Below are 19895 nucleotides of genomic sequence, written 5' to 3' on the forward strand. Positions count from 1 at the left end.
AATTCTTTAAACAAGATCAGGAATCCTACTGTTGTCAAAGAGGTATAGACAAGGATGGTTCATCTTGGAAATATTTACAGAATGGTTCGGTATAGATGGGTATCGGCTATCTAATCGGTTTATTGCTGAGGTTTGGACATTGATGTTGCATGATCGTTTCTTACCTAACACCCTCCCGGGTTTTGTACATACAGCGGGATTCATTCTATTAAAATTTACAAGACTTCCATCAGTTCAATAGACGCTCGGTAGAGTGGACATTGGGCACTCTGCTATTGATACATCTGATGCCGTGACCCCCGATGAACGGTTGACCCTCCATTTGTCCGGCCGGCGCGTGGTCATTCCCATCACTGCCCGGACATACCCACCATTGATTTGTGTGTGTATTACTCACCAAGCAATGATGGACTGTCCAAACCTGGGACTGCGTCCGACACACAATCCGGCAACTAATGAATCACCGCCGTAAACAAACACTCCGTCCTCCAGAAATTACTGCAGCATTGTTTGTCGGGAGAGGATACCATTGGATTACATTTTCTACATCATCATGTCAGAGGCCTATATCGGTACTTCTCTCTTATCGCCGACGTATTATTGGACACAAATTGAGGGATAATTGACAAATATAACTGATAAAGTGGCCATCATTTCAAGGGGTACATTGTCTGGTTCGCACGTGTTATTGAGAAACCAACTCGAAAGCAAGTATGTGATCTGTGTAGGTATTATACCGACCCCTGTAATCCACAGTCGGCTCGGTAGTGCCTCCTAACATGTAAATCTTACAGGTATATAGGTCTTACAGGTAAATATGTATTACAGGTAAATATTACAGGTAAATATAATCGTACGTGTAAACCATAAAGGGAAATCTAGGTAAACCGCATAAGATTGAATTTTATCTTTATCTTATTTGTTACTGTAAGAAGAATTTCCTTCGTGACATTCTTTACGCTACGTAGCCCGTATATACAGTGTGAAATGATATGCTTTGGGGAATTGAGAAATTCCTTTACACTGTTAAAGATGTGTTGTCGTAACATATGTTTTGGAATTTTATGTTATTCAAAGAAATGCACAAGTATTTACTATTTATAGACATGGCCGTGACCAATTACAAGTCAGATGAATTTCACTTTTAAAACTTCAACGCCCAGTTTTCAAACCACACGTTCTTTAAGAGAAGCATTGTAGAATGAAAAAGTCTGTGTTTAATCAAACTTCAATATTTATTCAGAATAGAATATGACTGTGTGCTAAGCAGCATAGTTTAAGTAATTAACATAGCGTTCTATAGGCCCGTTATAGCTATGTTTACTCCCGATGTAGAAGGGACGACCCAGGACACTGTGCTAACACATCGATAGAAAAACAGAATTGAAACTTTCGTTAGAAACCAAAGTTTGGTGTTTTAGATGATAACAAGCACTCGAAGCATTTTCTGTTCATACGTCATCAAGCCCGGTATAGGTGTCGCGAGGTTACTTAGAGTACCCCCTCCCTTCGTACATTGGCACCTGGGCAGGTACAATGATCTCTCTCATACACCTGTTACAGGTGAAAAGACTTTACCTGTGGTCTGTGTCCCTTTTAATTAAAACTTTTGACATACCTTAAACTTGGCGTGTCCCGTTGTGCTTTATCACCACAAAACGTGGGAAGGCGCGACCATGCGGCAACAGTATGTGACAATACATATGCACGTGCGTGAAGAATGTGTTTGATGCTAATAATAGTATTATTTAAATGTTCTTTTGACACAAGGGAACATTTCAAACATGCTATTTAAATGGAGTTGATAACGAATTGATGTAAATGTGAGGAAAAATATAGAAGTGATAATAAAACATGCTGGTACGGTTATGGAATGTTCAATTAGTATTCAAGGGATACCACGCGACAACAGAAATGAGCACGCATGAATGCCCAGCCAAATAGCATGTTAGAATGTGTACCGCCTAAATCTAGCCACACCGAGGTTTCAACCAACTTACGCAACAATCACAAATCTACAGAAACACTCGAGCATTTTCTCGAAACTGTAAGTGAACATTATAATAACCATATGCTGTTTTATCATAATACGTGTGGGCCTTTTTTAACAATACTGCTCAGCTCGGAAAGGAAAAGTTTATATTGGCGTGAGAGACAGTAGCCCTGGAGACTGCCAAGGGTCGGATGGAGGCGGAGGGGCGGACCAACTGTGGGCCTTGCCCGTGGTGATGAGGTGTGGGCAGCACATTATGGACATCGATTCCGTGATATGCTGATGAACTGTTTCACTACTATATAAGCTTTATGACTCACAGGACGCTATGTCTATGTGTCGCCTTCTGCACATGTGGTCAGACTTATAGAGGGTATCTGGTCAAGCTTTCTACAGCGAAATATACCTCTTAGCGTTTGACGAAGTCTTGGTGGACACTATCCGACCCCGATGCTTTTACAAAGTATTTGAATTCTTTAGCTGGTTATCGCACATATCTTTTGCAGACTTAATTAGCACTGATCACGCAAGAGCAACACGTGAGCACATTCTGTCTGAAAGTTTCAGCAAACTATCAAACCTTATAGAAACTGATTGATATATGATTTGATAATCAATTAATCGGTAAAACAGCCATGTAAATCATGTTTTTGTTTTAAATAAATTTTGTTTGATATTTTCCAGATATGACCCAATACACTGCACGTGTATGATATCGATTCTGCGGCTGTCCAGCGGGACGTGCGTAGGTGTTGTGGAGGCTAGGATACCTCCCGGACGTTAAGGGCTGTGACACTCAGGACGGATTAATTCTGAGATGGGATTTTTATTTCCGGGGATATATATATTGTAATTCAGTTCGGATTACATTATTATTGTTGTTATTCTGACCTAAGGATTTCCGAAGTGAACATCGGTGTAAATGAGAGAGAGTCGCATTGTCCCGCGGTCTTCCAAACGGAGGGGCGAAATACACGCTTAAATGTGACTCAAAGTATTTCCAGGATTACAACAATCATACTGTTCTATGATAAAACAAAAATCTGGGAATTATTTTTTGTGGATTTAATACGATCAAGGGATATTTTGTGTCCTCGGGGTGATGGCCGAGCGTCCCGTGGGTGAGACCGGTGAGCCTACACCCCGGCGCGTTTGCGCTACCTGATATGATTGCGACTGGACTGCTAACAAACAGAGCTGTGAGAAGTCCTAGTTACCGTTCCAATGGTCGTGAAATGTTTTCTCCTTTGATTGTGACACAGGTATGTATCCCCGACACCATAGGTTACGGGGACAATAAGGTATAAAAACCAACTAAGTTTCTTTTCAACTTATTTTGATGGGAATGTTAGGGTCGTTTATCGGAACATCTTTTTATGGTTTATTCATTGTCTGTAAATGTATTGACCAGTACAGCTGTATACAGTCAAATCGCATTATGCTTGAAATATCAGGCACTATGACTGCTCATTTTAGGTAGAGAGTTACCTTACTTTTCAAAAGATTTCGTCCTTATTGTTTTGAATGCTGTAGGGATAACATGTCCCTCTCAACGCTTTGTCTTGCATCCTTTGGTTTTGGAAAGTACATGGATGGATATTACCATCTTCACCTGGTCCTTTTCTGGAAGGTACATGACTAGGGTAACCCTGGTCTCCATCCATCTGATTTTGAGATAATCTTTTATTGAACTTTTTGCCGTGCTGTCCACAATTCTAATCTATTTTATTTGAAGTATACACTTGCTGATGTTGTGTATAATATTATGCCAGAAGTTGCTGCGGTGACGCTATTGTTATGTCGCCGTGGTATATATTTTATATTGTATTCTACACTTATGTCGATGCTGCTATCATTGTGTGATATTTTATCATTATTGTTGTGTTTTTTGATACATTTGGAATCGCTTGGCTTTAGTTTAGGTATCCTGTTATCATTTTTATCGATAATTATTGAATAATTTCGCGATTATTGTTAATTCGAGTTTTGTCCAATTAACCAAGGGCAATGATTTGAGAAAAGGAACGTGAACAATTTGCAGTGGCTGTGTCCAAATGACTACAGGCAAGCGTTCTGACGACGTTATACAAAAGGAAATTCAGTGAAACATTTCAACAAATTTAAACAAAATAATGCACAGTTTTTGAAGATGTTCTTTACATTTAACGGTCAACTGATAAAGTGAAACCATTTTCGTTTTGCAATTGTTTTGTCAAACTAGATCACATATCGGCATACAGACTTCAGTTTTACGAACATTCTTAACAGAAATTTCGAAACGAATGTTTTTTCTACATGTCTTGCAGATATTATTCGAATTAAGCCGGAATACGTTGATTTGACAAATTTGCGTAACACGTTGTCTAATTTTTTCCAAAAACGATAGAGAAGATTTCGAGGAGTTCGATGTTTTCGTCTATATATCAAAGGGATTATCGTGTGTTAACCGATGCCCTGACCTTGAGATGTAACATCAAATGTCGCTGCTTTCAATGATCTTCCAGAAGTTGATTGCTTAGTTTGTGGCCTATAATCTGAAGTTTTAGTCCTATCTTTAACTATTAGATTTGAACAGGTAGGCTAATAATCTGTTATATGCGATTCCTGAAAAAGGTTTTTTATTGAGTAAGGAGAGTATTATGAGTTGTGGTTCGAATATGAAATGAAATATTTTCTGTGATAACGAAGGGATATTTTGTAACCCGTAATGACCATATCTAGATTTAAACTGATGATGGGTGTAGCCTGATTATGACTATGTATTAAAGACCTAACGCCGTGGTTGTTTTATACAAAATGTAGATTAAAAGATTTCTAGATTTGTTAAAAAAGGTTTTGGCTATACTAAATATGATGTGATTGTAGGTATACTCAATGGAATTTGTAGGAATCAACCCCCTATTATGATTATGAGATTTGAGAGAATACATTCTATCTGTGTCTGTATATATTATAAGTTATCATTACATCTTTTAGTGTTATTAACATATTTCAGAGGATTTGTTGTTTTTGTGTTACTGATATTCGGAAGATATTATAAATCATCTGATTTCTTACGATTTTATTTGATCAATATTGTAGGTACGTCATCAATTAAACTCATACGCTGACGGTATGGGAATATAGACTGATATATAGACTGATACACTGACGGTATGGGAATATAGACTGATACACTGACGGTATGGGAATATAGACTGGTATATAGACTGATACACTGACGGTATGGGAATATAGACTGATACACTGACAGTATGGGAATATAAACTGATATATAGACTGATACACTGACGGTATGGGAATATAGACTGATATATAGACTGATACACTGACGGTATGGGAATATAGACTGATATATAGACTGATACACTGACAGTATGGGAATATAGACTGATACACTGACGGTATGGGAATATAGACTGATACACTGACGGTATGGGAATATAGACTGATATATAGACTGATACACTGACAGTATGGGAATATAGACTGATACACTGACGGTATGGGAATATAAACTGATATATAGACTGATACACTGACGGTATGGGAATATAGACTGATATATAGACTGATACACTGACGGTATGGGAATATAGACTGATACACTGACGGTATGGGAATATAAACTGATATATAGACTGATACACTGACGGTATGGGAATATAGACTGATATATAGACTGATACACTGACAGTATGGGAATATAGACTGATACACTGACGGTATGGTAATATAGACTGATACACTGACGGTATGGGAATATAAACTGATATATAGACTGATACACTGACGGTATGGGAATATAAACTGATATATAGACTGATACACTGACGGTATGGGAATATAAACTGATATATAGACTGATACACTGACGGTATGGGAATATAGACTGATATATAGACTGATACACTGACGGTATGGGAATATAGACTGATATATAGACTGATACACTGATGGTATGGGAATATAGACTGATACACTGACGGTATGGGAATATAGACTGATACACTGACGGTATAAGAATATAGACTGATACACTGACGGTATGGGAATATAGACTGATATATAGACTGATACACTGACGATATGAGAATATAGACTGATACACTGACGGTATAAGAATATAGACTGATATATAGACTGATACACTGACGGTATGGGAATATAGACTGATACACTGACGGTATGGGAATATAGACTGATACACTGACGGTATGGGAATATAAACTGATACACTGACGGTATGGGAATATAAACTGATACACTGATGATATGGGAATATAAACTGATACACTGATGGTATGGGAATATAGACTGATACACTGATGGTATGGGAATATAAACTGATACACTGATGGTATGGGAATATAGACTGATACACTGATGGTATGGGAATATAAACTGATACACTGATGATATGGGAATATAAACTGATACACTGATGGTATGGGAATATAGACTGATACACTGATGGTATGGGAATATAAACTGATACACTGATGGTATGGGAATATAGACTGATACACTGATGGTATGGGGATATAAACTGATACACTGATGGTATGGGAAAAATAATGACTCTAAGACAACGAAAAGTTCAATACTTAATAACTTCATTGCACCGTGTGAAAAATTTTGAACATTTTTTTCTCACAGCTTCGTTCTTCCTGATAATGTAGTTTACATGCATCATTCACGATTTAGACTGGTGATATGTTCTAGGAACACTCATAATTTAGACAGGTTATATGCTCTAGGAACACTTATGATATAGACAGGTTATATGTTCCAGGAACACTCCCGTTATAGACAGGTTATATGTTATAGGAACACTCACGATTTAGACTGGTTATATGTTCTAGGAACACTCCCGATATAGACAGGTTATATGTTCTAGGAACACCCACGATATGTGCAGGTTATATGTTCCAAGAACACCCACGTTATATGCAGGTTATATGTTCTAGGAACACTCGCAATACAGACTGGTTTATATGGCCCACATTTGTTTAATGAGCCACTTCTAGGTGATAGCCTAAAGGTTATTGATAAATACACAAATATTTAGACCATTTTAATGTTATTATTTATGATATCGTTTATTTTTGTTCATTGATTAACACTAAATGAATGCCCGAATGCAGAAGTGTAGCCTGCCGCCCATTATACTGCCAGGTGGAGGACAGTTTTATAGTTGTGTAGATGTCGTGTCCTTTGACGAGAGATCCCTACATGTAGTGCTGGTTAATGTCCTCTGCTGGGGTAACCTTATATACATGTATTTCTTTGTGCAGTGATCTATCCCGACAGAAAGTGTGTTCTTTGCTTAAATGTTCTTGAATAAATTGTGTCTTTTGCCGAGAAGTTCCTGCACAGCGAGGCACATTGAAGACACATTCTTCTCCCAATTTTTTTCTTCGTATTCCACCTGTTTGCATTCTTACAGCATCGATGCTCTGTACTCAACAATACTGATATTGTGTTGGGAAGTGTGGTGTATACCAATATGTTGGGTATAGAGAGTTGTGAATTGTAGTGTCTATAGCTCTGTTGTTTGGTTTACTGACAATTGTGTTAATATTACGGTATATATCGCTGTGTTAATTGGTATGGTGACGGGTGTTTTGGGTTGTATTCTCCTTGGGTGTGAATATCCTGTAAGGTGCACTGCAGTGTACATTAGATGATTGTATGTCAGTTGATATTTAACATTTGATCCCTATACATTTTGTTTTTTTAGTCCCAGTTGAATCTTAAGCATCTAGACGTCAGGTAAACTGATAGGGTTTAGTTGACACACCAGACGGTATGATTCAAACTCTAACCCCGGTAGAACAAACCCACAATAATGATGCTTGTGTTTCTGATACGTTTGAATTATTCTACAAACACTGGGATTTTTCACGCAAACTCTACTTGTCATTCTGTGTGTAATTACAGCTGTTTGAAGGCCTATGAACAGTTACCTCTGATTCATTGGCTATTGATACGTAACTAGTCAGGTTTTGTGAAAAGGTCAACCGACATGACTGTATAAAATACAGGTCGCTGTTGATTGAATATTTACAAAGCTGATGAAATTTGAAATTAAAACCTATTTAATTCTCATGAATAATTATTACGGTGCAAATAACATTCCATACTTTCAATAGCGTTGAGTACTCTACAAATCTATCGCTTTAATTGAAACGGCCAACACCCAAATTTAAATAAAACCCTTTATCAAAGTCGTTCTAACTCCCCTACGTTTTTTTCGGAAGCTTTTTTTAGCGGAGTCACTACAAACACTCTAGGCTATATATGGGATTGTATTGACATCTTGTCTTTAACCGAGAATTTCAAGTATGTTGGGGAAACCTTTAACAGGATGACGCATACTTATTTTTATATTACACACCGTTACGACAGATTAGGGGGGCGTATTAAAACTACTTCATAACTCAGACCACAAAAATATTGTGGGCTACAAATAGACAAGTCGCTGGTAATCACCGTTAGATACTAGAGACATCGTACACGGGACACGTGGGCTGTAGGACAATGTCATTGTTAATTTGTAACTGGACGAATGGACAGAAATGGAATTCCACGGACATTTAACTCGACTTGGGTAATATACGACCATTTCTATATTCTTTTAACTGTTTTTGATCAATGTTTACTCAGTAATTTCCTAGATCGTCTTTGTAACATTTAAGTACCAAATCATTTCTATGTATACTACAGGCAGATTAATGTTTATTAAACAACACTGATATCAAATCGGGGATAAATAAGATTAAGTATTCTAATGAAGACCCTTTCTCGTTTGTAGCTAGATGCTATACTATCTTTTAAGTTGATAGTGGTATATAGAGTACATATGAACTTACACCTGTCACTATATGACTACATATAGTAATGATTACCGGCAAACCCATATCGTTACCGTTTGTTATTTTTCTTGTTAAAGATCTATGAAGACATTGTCAAACCTTTTTGATAATACTCAAGAACTCACCATTAAATTATTGCGCTTTTAACAATTTTTGCACTGTTATACAAATAATAGTCAATGCGATGTAATCAATGAAATAATTTCATCAGCTGCTATATTCTATATCTGTGCCTACCTTGATTAGTATGAAAATGTTATCGGAAACCGACATGGATATATTTTTTGTATATTGTTAAAAAGTTTAGAGTTACAAATGAAATACGCGAATATTTGTTGTCGCTCGTGATATACAAGGTGGAGAGTTTAATTTCATAACAGTCAGATGAATGTTGTGATTTCATAACTGTCATACATTGGTTATACGTGTAGTTAGTAACATAGAACTGTCATACATCAGTTTTACGTGTGGTTAGTAACATTGATCTGTCATACATCAGTTATACGCGTGGTTAGTAACATTGAACTGCCATACATCAGTTTTACGTGTGGATAGTAACATAGAACTGCCATACATCAGTTATACGTGTGGATAGTAACATAGAACTGTCATACATCAGTTATACGTGTGGTTCGTAACATTGAACTGTCATACATCAGTTATACGTGTGGTTAGTAACATAGAACTGTCATACATCAGTTTTACGTGTGGTTAGTAACATTGATCTGTCATACATCAGTTATACGCGTGGTTAGTAACATTGAACTGCCATACATCAGTTTTACGTGTGGATAGTAACATAGAACTGCCATACATCAGTTATACGTGTGGATAGTAACATAGAACTGTCATACATCAGTTATACGCGTGGTTAGTAACATTGAACTGCCATACATCAGTTTTACGTGTGGATAGTAACATAGAACTGTCATACATCAGTTATACGTGTGGATAGTAACATAGAACTGTCATACATCAGTTATACGTGTGGATAGTAACACAGAAAAATGTTACATAATACATCTACCATACTTTTAGTAAATGGTAGTAGATATTTGTAACAGACGGTATGGGGATTGTTCAGTTCACTGAAACAAATGAGTACTACATTGTTCTTTGTCACAAGAAATATGTGCATGTCTATCTTCAGATGCCCCTTTTACGATTTACTTTAAAACAGAAATAGGAATACTTTGTTTTGATTATAAGATTTTATCATCAAAATGGTATTTGGTCACCGAAATAGATATTTGTTTGTAGAAACTTATTTCACTCTATTATCAGTAACACATCCTTGTAAGATACATTGGAGCGAACGCCTTGCCTAAAGTCAATATATGCACATACACTTACACCACAAACGGTCTAGTTTTCAAATCGCACACTATGAAATTGACACCAGACATAGAGTATTTCTCTATCAAATGCGGTATTGTTTATCGATAACTGCAGAGTTTTTTTCATTTCAATTAAATAATACGAGAAAAAACGTAAAATATTTTGCGTTATGTAAGGAATGATTTTAAAACTGGATATAAAGGGAAACCTGTCTGCTTTAAACCATGGAAGTAATTTCCAAGGCAAAATCTTACTTGTAATGATGAATAGTAGCCACGGTATGAAACTATGTCAGAATGAAATTAGATTTATAAAAAAATCCATTTTTTTTCTTTTATTTGTTTGCTCATCGTATCGTGCTATTTTCCCCTTCCGATAAAAAGTGTTCGTTAAAACACGTAAATTGTACATTCGGTGTAGGAAGTAATGTATATGAAGGATAAACAACTAGGAATGCCTATTCGCCAAGTAGCCTGATAATAGGTCGTTATGACAACAACAAAGCGCCGAATTACCCACAGCAGTTTATATTGTTCATTACTAGAGTGCAGATCACAGTGAATAAATAATAACTTTATCAAATATTCCTTATTTTCCACTGTGTCAACAGCATGGTGGACATGGCATGTTTAGTAGCATTCGCTTTCTCCTTGTTACGTATTTTTGTTCTAATATCTATCACTTCGGAAATATATAATAGTAGGAAGACACAGTATTTGTTTCTTGGTGTCAAGAAACAAACTAATATTAAAGTCAGAGATGGCTCGTGTTTTGTGCAGGTTCAATTAGCTTAATAACCATCGCATCACAGCTGAACAGTAAGACTACACATTGATATGAGATTGTGCTAAGTTAAAACAAATAGGTGTGTCCATGTTGATATATTATTGTTTCGGTATACGAAGCCCACCCTTTTGGATACGAAGAATGACGCCTGTATCAGAGATGTTCGGAACAATATATAATTTTCTGGTTGATGAATTGCTTTATTTCTCAGTGTTGCATTATGACTAAATGTCAACTCTCCTGTTTGTTTTTTCAGGCAAAGAGAACCAGTGAGTTTCTGTTCCTCGTGCTTTGTATTGTGATGTTGACTAGCCCAGCGTTGGCCTACCCTAGAAAACGTCCGCCGCCAACTAAACTAAATAACATCACGGAAATTTCCGTGCCCCGCTGTCGTCAAGTGGACCCCGAGCACCTTCGCTACCGTATGGGAAAACACTACGACGATTCGATGATGGCAATGGACGAGGAAGATGTGAAAAGGAGCACGTTAAGAGAACGTTCTATAGAGGACGACGATGATTACGAAAACGATGATGAAGATGATGAATTCAGTGATACGGTAGATGATTTCGATTCGAATATAGATTCGATTTCGAATACAATGCTAAGTGATGATGGTTACAGAAACTCACAAGACAGAACGGTTCGAACGCAGGACTCTGCGTATCTAGATTCTAGAAAATTCATGAGACGGAAAAAACGACAAGCTATAGTCGAAGATGACGAGGAGGAAGACGATTTCGATGATGATGTGACATTTTACCAAAGATTAATGCAATTAAATGTAAGACATAAGAGAGCCGGCGCTCGCAATGGAAGAAGACGAAAGCAAAAACTTAAGCGAAAAGAACACTTGTCATGGAAATGTAAGATGAAGAAGAAATGGAATAAAACTAAACCAGGGTATTTTCCCAAGTATTATAATTCCGTGGAGTGTTTAACAAAATTGTGTTATTATAAGTTAAACGAGTGCGTTGAGCAGGGATACACAATCAACTTGTTTAAAATGGACCCTAACCGGTGTAATCCGGTCCCCACGGTGGGGCTCAATACCACGTATGAGGAAGTTTGGGTGTTCGAGAAACTTCATGTCAACGTCTGGTGTGAGTGTGGCAATCCAAAGAACAAACGAAAAAGAAAAAATCGACGGAGACGGCCACGAGATGTGTGATGGTTATAGACTAGGGATTTACCGTGACATTGACGTGTTCGTGCGTATGCGCCAACTGTGATACAATGGTGCCGCAACCCAATGGATTAATTTTAACAGAGAAAGTTTTCCAGGAGGAGTATTCATTCCATCTGTTGCTATAAAGGACAGGCCTGACTGACTCTTTGGCCTGTGTGTACTAGCCAGAGTCTTTATATTTATTACGTATGTTATGAAATCCAGCGGGGACCGGGGCGGGGGGAGGGGACGACGTTATGTAGCCAGTACATATATGCCGCCCGTCAAGATATGACTTGTGCACGGGCGGTGTCGTGATAAGGATGTGTGCAATGTTCTTCAGACACAGACCCGTGCTTACGTGTTTTGATATATTATTAATTATGAATATTATATTACTGCATTTATGGTTGTTAATGGACAAGTGTACTGCCAGTTTTGTCGACATTCCCTGTAAGTTCCGTGGCGGCGGACATTCAAACATGAAGCATGACAAGTGTGCTAGGGAGGGAATGCCTCCCAGAAATCCACAGGCATATCGTGCAAGCAGTACCAAGGTATATTTATGTGTTCAGTAACGGACGCAGGTGTCCGTCTTGTGTGTACGTCCGAGTGAGTTGGTCATCGGGTATAAACTGAGCACGCACTAAGGACACAAACACAATCCAACGTGGAAAGGCAACATGTTTTTCCAAAACTTTTCAGTTTACAGCTACAGTCATTTTAGGAAGCTTATGGGAAAACTGAATACTGACGAGACGATACAAAGGGCTTTACGAACCATTGTAGTTGATATTTGCCATAGTGAGTAGAGACTTTCGGGCTCGCACCAACAGCAGGTGTAAGATATGCTGGTGCGCGGCGTGTGGTAGACTGTTATTGTATGTATGCGTCTGTTTGGGTGAGAGCTATGTTATTGCTATGAAAGTGGTATTTGTTATGACTATTTAAATTATTGTAAAATTTCTACAAAACATAAAATATAATACAAAAATACTGAAAAAATACGTCTCCATGTTTTTTTTCGCAACGAAGTAAGACCAATCAACGATTTTTCCTCGAAATTCCAGGACAAAGTTACGTTCCTGGGTATACATAGAATACTGTATGGACCTACAGTTCTCACAAAGTTGGAGTGGGCATTGAGTCAACCGTTTGATAAAATAACTATACTGTATAAGCCGATAAGTTTGACAGTACGACATAACTGACTATCTTTAGTGAGTAATATTGTTCTGCATTACTGCTGATGGCAGGAAGTCATCTTGTTAAACGTATTAATTAATACACCACTGAGAGAAATATGTTTAAAAATTCGGTCATACTATGGTGGCGTGAAAGTGGATACACTACTGACAATATAAGCAGAGAACATTAACTGCCCAGATAAATTCGCCTACATGAACATTTATCCTACAGAAAGGACTCCAAGTGCACCTGTAATTTCAACCACATTTCACCGAAAGTAAACCACGCAAGTCATATTGAATACAAGAGCTAACAGTATAAAGAGTAAACACAAATAACTAGTCAAGGGTAACAACAACAACAACAACAACAACAACAACAACAACAACAACAACAACAACAACAACAACAACAACAACAACAACAACAACACTGACACGGAATTATGTGATGTGCAGAAATATTAACGATCAAACGGACGCAAGATTTGTCAGTAACTCGACAAGAAAAAGTACAAATAGTAACTTGGATGATATAACCAACAGAGTACACATCGTAACCTAGGAGAAATAACCAACATACTCACTCACAGTATCTTGGACAACATAACTAATGAGGTCACGCATAACAACTTTAGTGACATAACAAACAAACATCACGCGCAGTAACCTGAGGAAAATAACTAAATAAAATCACTCACAGCAACTTTGGTGATATAAGCAACGGAGGAAGTGTTACAACCATCAAAAGCTCGCACATTTGAAACATGAACAAAATAACAAACATATAGTGTCGTGGGTATTGTAACCATGTGACAATTAAATCCAGAATACTTCCCACAGGAACAAAAGAACAAATACTAACTTTCATGAGTGCAACAAAAAAATTAGTGACAAGGTTGCAATATCGAACAATCATAACAAGGGCACTGGGTGATCGATGAAAAGTACTCGATATTATCTCTTGAAAGAGAGTAGAATGTAAACAGATTTTACAGAAAACAAAACAAAGCAGTCGTAAAATAAAAACTCCTACAAAACAGTGGAACAAAACCCCGTGAAAATAAAATCTTATAAATATATCCCGGAGAGTAAAACAGACAGACACATAACCCAAGGACGACACAGGCAATCAACTTTGTGAGTAAAAGTCTCAAAAATACTGAAGCATAGATCAAGGTCGATGAACAAATCCGAACACAGGTCAAAGTGACAAAGACACCAACGGCACAAACAACCAACAAAACAAAATTATATAAATATCGTATATGAAAAAACTCGCTAAATACCCCCACCGCCTATAAAGGAAATGATGTAATCATATTTTAGGGCTTGTTGACACTTTATTTAACAAAAATAATATATCAATGAACATCAGCGCACTGATATAAATACACGGGCATTAGTTAAACATGTTGTCTGGCCGATAACAAATCAACATTTCACACTAGCGTCGCTGTCGTGTACCTAAATATATTAATAATGCACACGTTTTTCGACGAGATTTAATCAGTTTAGAAAGAAATGAGATGCGCTGATTACCAGATGATGTCCGAATTTATTCCGAAGTTTCGGACTGGCAATACGCCTTTTTTCTTTATGTCTATCGTATCGGCAGCTTTATCGCACGTTGTCGCTGCGTATATGGAATCATTTGAGTGGTTGTAATCAATTTGGTGGTGATGTAAGTGATTCACACAAACCACGCCACTATCTATAATTGATGTAATGTACTAGCGTCTTATCTGCCATTCCATCGCTCAATTAAATATACGTAAACTGTTTTGGATTTTAATCATTTCCATACAAGATGCCCGCAGAGCAAAAATCATTGATATTTCCCTATACGTGGTTTTGTATTCAAGGCTATCCCAATTTTAAAGCGTATAATGTTATACATGTCTGGAGAGTTACCCTGATAGGTATCGCCACTCCATCAAGTGAAGATGATGTATAAGGCAAGGCTTGCTGTGTACTTTTACCTGATCAGACGAGCCTCAAGAAGAATTGAAATAATACTGACTGGAGATAGGGACCAAAGGCATGACAGAGCGGGCAGGGATGATCGAAAGTCGTCCTTAACACCAGTTTGGCAAACAAAAGAAAAATCCAATATGTTGGTAGATACTTCTGGGATGGAGATAAGTTTTTTTATGTCCGTTGAATGAATATATATATACACTCAGTATCCCTCTACGGATGACATCCACGACAAATTTATTTAGCTGGTTTTGCCTTTTCGAGGATGTCCCATTTATGAATTATGTGTGGGATGTTTTATCGTCATTTTCCATGTCGGAAGCGGAGTAAGCGGAGATGATTTGTCAGCCTCACTTTACGGGACAGGGCGAAGATCGCCGTTCACTTTCCAGGTACTTGTCCTCCACTTAAAGACCTCTCGTCAATGCGGTGACTTGAGTCCGTCCTTTTATCTGTTGTGAACCACGATACTTGAGAGTAAAACTGATGAAGTTATCCTGAAACACAGACGACACCTTGTATAATACCGCTTGTTTATACAATTTCCGCAGTTCATTAAGTTTCATTCCATTCAGCTTCCCAAATGAAATAATAATAATGATGATATTTAAACCCTCCTCGCTTTCATTTTACGAGTAACAGATTGTAGTATGATGAATGTAAACGTTTGAAGTTTGCACACACGACTGAAATAGAAAGACATTCACCAAGTACTTGTCCATTAAACATATAAGCATGGAGGCTGTGAGTTTGCAAAAGCATTGGTAAGGTACAGCACCTACACAGGTAAGGTGTTCACACCTAGAAATCTCGGTCCATAAAGTCTATCGTACTTCATAATATCTCGTTCACGTTGGGTATACAGAAGAAACAAATATTATATTAGAAAAAATTCGAAAAAAATGGAAGTGTACCTCTTTTATTATAAACTGACACGAATTATCAGTGACGAGACATAATACTTACTTAATGATATATATTCATTCAGAAATGTGTAACACACGTCCATTCTCTACATCACACCCGCCTGTTCGACGGACAACAGTGTATTTTCTATCGTTCATTTGTAAGGCGCGGTCCTAGATACAGCCTACCTATAAAATCTACATTTTATGCATGATGAAGCCGGGTATGGAACGTGAAAATCTACAGTGGTGGCAAGAGAGAGGAGACAAATTAAGCGAGAATTCTGCCAACAAAAGGGCCGAGTCTAGGGCGAGGTGAGCGCGTGACCTTGACGTGTAAGGTTGGTATGGATAACTATTGTCCATCGAGGCAGATAGATTGCTGTCATGTGATTAACTCCGAATAATTGGAGGATCCGTCGAGCCCCACTTGTCATAGTAGACCTGGTTGGTCTTCAAACACCTTGATTTTTCGCCATTGTTTACAAACATATGTTTCTGCATCGCTGCTCCTAACATACTGATACGCATCCGAAGTCTACCTATCAAAATTCATAAGAGGATTTTTTTTTGAAACTGCCAAGTATATCTTTTGGATCTTATTGGTATATCAGTGGCGTGGAATAGGCCTGCTGTTGTCGTACTGGGTAAACATTGAACGGTTGATCAAATCTGACCAACTCGATCCGCCTATCTCCATCTACATACAAACCGTCTTTATTACCTCTACTTTCTATTGTCTCATAAACACGCACTATTATCACCTGATAATAATCGTCTTAATCACACGTTTATAAAATATACAGATAAGTATTTATCTATCTAAATACGTGTCAAATATAGAAATCCTACCAATGGTGGTATGTAATAAGGATTTAACTCAACGCTTAGTATTAGCACAGTTACCCCCTTGTAGTAACGCATTACTCTTACACGTGGGCTCAACATGTCCAGGACGAGCGAGCTACAAACACTTCAGCCAGCTATTGTCCATTTCAAGGAGGCATGTGTCACAGTGGTGCAGTCCGAATAACTTTTAAGTACCGCACACAAGAGAGTGAATTGATTATACGAAGGGAGACAACCTCTGTTTATGCAAATTACAACATGTTCTACAAAATGAAGAGTATGCCATCTGTTTCTTGACAGTGATTGTAAGGTTGTGAAGGCTCTTACGCATGTGATGAATTGATATACACATTTTGTGCTTTTGTGGATGACAAAGACTTATACAACAAACCTACAAATAAAACACCAGAAGAATAAGGACTTTGATACACACTCTGGAATCAAACGCGGCCAGTTTTCTTCAATACTGAGTTGATGCAGGTTTATTTATGATAGACACTACAGACTTACTATTATGGTAGATCTATGTTTTGCAGTCGGCTTGTTTGTAAAGTTTCATTGTTCTTATAATGATATATATTACCTGCTTTACAATTTACCAATGGTATGACAAGGGTTAACACACTTGAAAGAAAACTTCTTTCCCTCTTAAAGTCATTGATTCAAATTGTATGAACATGAAGAAAAAATGAGATTATAAAAAGAGACAAAACGAGTTTGGGGGAGAGGTGTGTTTGTGTGTGTGTGTGTGTGTCTTTGTCTGCCTTATTAACCAACCGCATTTTAAAATTATCTATTGTGAATCGTTTAGTGACATCATAGCTGCACGCTGCAGATACGAATTGTCGATCTACATATCTCACGAGGAACTATTCCAATTGATATCATGGCGATTACCCTAAAGGATAGTTTCCATCAAACAAATTGTCTTCTACATGGCTGTGTAAGTTTAACGGTCATCAATATGTCGTACATATTGTTCAAATTTCTTGGGATGAAAGAATCACTCATTGCACGATATCATGGTTAAGTCGTAATTCGTGTATAGTTATATGTCCTGTGTAAGAAGATATGTGATTTGCAATTCCTAATATATATGTAAAACCCCTTTATTTGTGTAAGCTATGTTAAAGTCAAGAATAAAAATGGGATGAAATGATCTCTCTACTAAGTGTTGGATGCTGTTTCGTTAGATCTGATCGAGTGTCCCTATTTAGTGGCTAAGTGTACCTCGTCAGGACTGGGCGTGTCACTATAGGGCACCTCGTCAGGACTGGGCGTGTCTCTATAATGTATCTCGTCAGGACTGGGCATGTCTCTATAGGGTACCTAGTCAGGACTGGACGTGTCTCTATACAGTACCTCGTCAGGACTGGGCGTGTTTCTATATGGTACCTAGTCAGGACTGGGCGTGTCTCTATATGGTACCTAGTCAGGACTGGGCGTGTCTCCATAAAGTACCTCGTCAGGACTGGGCGTGTCTCTATATGGTACCTCTTCAGGACTAGGCGTGTCTCTATAAAGTACCTCGTCAGGACTGGACGTGTCCTTATAAAGTACCTCGTCAGGACTGGGCGTGTCTCTATAGGGCACCTAGTCAGGACTGGGCGTGACTCAATAGGGTACCTAGTCAGGACTGGGCGTGTCTCTATATGGTACGTAGTCAGGACTGGGCGTGTCTCTATAAAATACCTCGTCAGGACTGGGCGTGTCTCTATAGGGTACCTAGTCAGGACTGGGCGTGTCTCTATAAAGTACCTCGTCAGGACTTGACGTGTCTCTATAGGGTACCTCGTCAGGACTGGGCGTGTCTCTATAAAGTACCTCGTCAGGACTTGACGTGTCTCTATAGGGTACCTAGTCAGGACTGGGCGTGTCTCTATAGGGTACCTAGTCAGGACTGGGCGTGACTCTATAAAGTACCTCGTCAGGACTGGGCGTGTCTCTATAGGGTACCTAGTCAGGACTGGGCGTGTCTCTATAGGGTACCTCTTCAGGACTGGCCGTGTGTCTGTACTAAGTATTTAAGGATATCTCGTCACGACTGGGCGTGCCTCTATAGGGTACCTTGTCAGGATCGGCCGTGTGTCTGTATTAAGTATTTAAGGATATCTCGTCAGGATTGGGCGTGTCTCTATAAGATACCTCGTCAGGACTGGGCGTGTGTCTCTACTAAGTATTTAAGGATATCTCGTCAGGACTGGGCGTGTCTCTATAGTGTACCTCGTCAGGATTGGGCGTATGTCTCTACTAGGTATTTAAGGATATCTCGTCAGGACTGGGCGTGTCTCTATAGGGTACCTCGTCAGGACTGGGCGTGTGTCTCTACTAAGTATTTAATGGTACCTCGTCAGGACTGGGTTTGTGACTCAACTAAGTATTTCATGGTACCTCGTCAGGACTGGGAGTGTCTCTATTGGGTACCTCGTCAGGACTGGGTGTGTCTCTATAGGATACCTCGTCAGGACTGGGCGTGTCTCTATAGTGTACCTCGTCAGGACTGAGTGTGTGTCTGTACTACGTATTTAAGGATATCTCGTCAGGACTGGGCGTGTCTCTATAGGGCGCATCGTCAGGACTGGGCGTGTCTCTATAGGGGTTCTAGTCAGGACTGGGTGTGTGTCTCAACTAGGTATTTTATGGTATCTCGTCAGGACTGGGCGTGTCTCTATAGAGTATCTCGCCAGGACTGGACGTGTCTCTATAGGGTACCTCGTCAGGACTGAGCGTGTGTCTGTGCTACGTATTTAAGGATATCTCGTTAGGACTGGGCGTGCCTCTATAAGGCACCTCGTCAGGACTGGACATGTC

At 38.6% G+C, this 19895-nt stretch overlaps 1 protein-coding gene across 1 annotated transcript; it reads left to right on the forward strand.

The window, feature by feature from the left end:
* The first annotated feature begins 3159 nt into the window (after positions 1-3159).
* On the forward strand, positions 3160-12360 carry LOC132557382 (uncharacterized). The gene is made up of 2 exons (XM_060221886.1): positions 3160-3255; positions 11252-12360. Exons 1-2 carry the CDS (start codon positions 3160-3162, stop codon positions 12164-12166), a joined length of 1011 nt encoding a protein of 336 aa, XP_060077869.1. The 3' UTR covers positions 12167-12360.
* Positions 12361-19895: the final 7535 nt, after the last annotated feature.

This window comes from Ylistrum balloti, unplaced genomic scaffold (assembly GCF_031769215.1).
Source record: "Ylistrum balloti isolate Yb309-2 unplaced genomic scaffold, AGI_CSIRO_Ybal_v1 Utg370666, whole genome shotgun sequence".
In the NCBI taxonomy this organism is placed as follows: Eukaryota; Metazoa; Mollusca; class Bivalvia; order Pectinida; family Pectinidae; genus Ylistrum; species Ylistrum balloti.

Coding starts and splice junctions, on each gene's coding strand:
- LOC132557382 (XM_060221886.1), top strand. CDS start 3,160: ATGATTGCGACTGGACTGCTAACAAACAGAGCTGTGAGAAGTCCTAGT. Junction 3,256..11,251: donor CTCCTTTGATTGTGACACAG/GTATGTATCCCC, acceptor TTGTTTTTTCAG/GCAAAGAGAACCAGTGAGTT.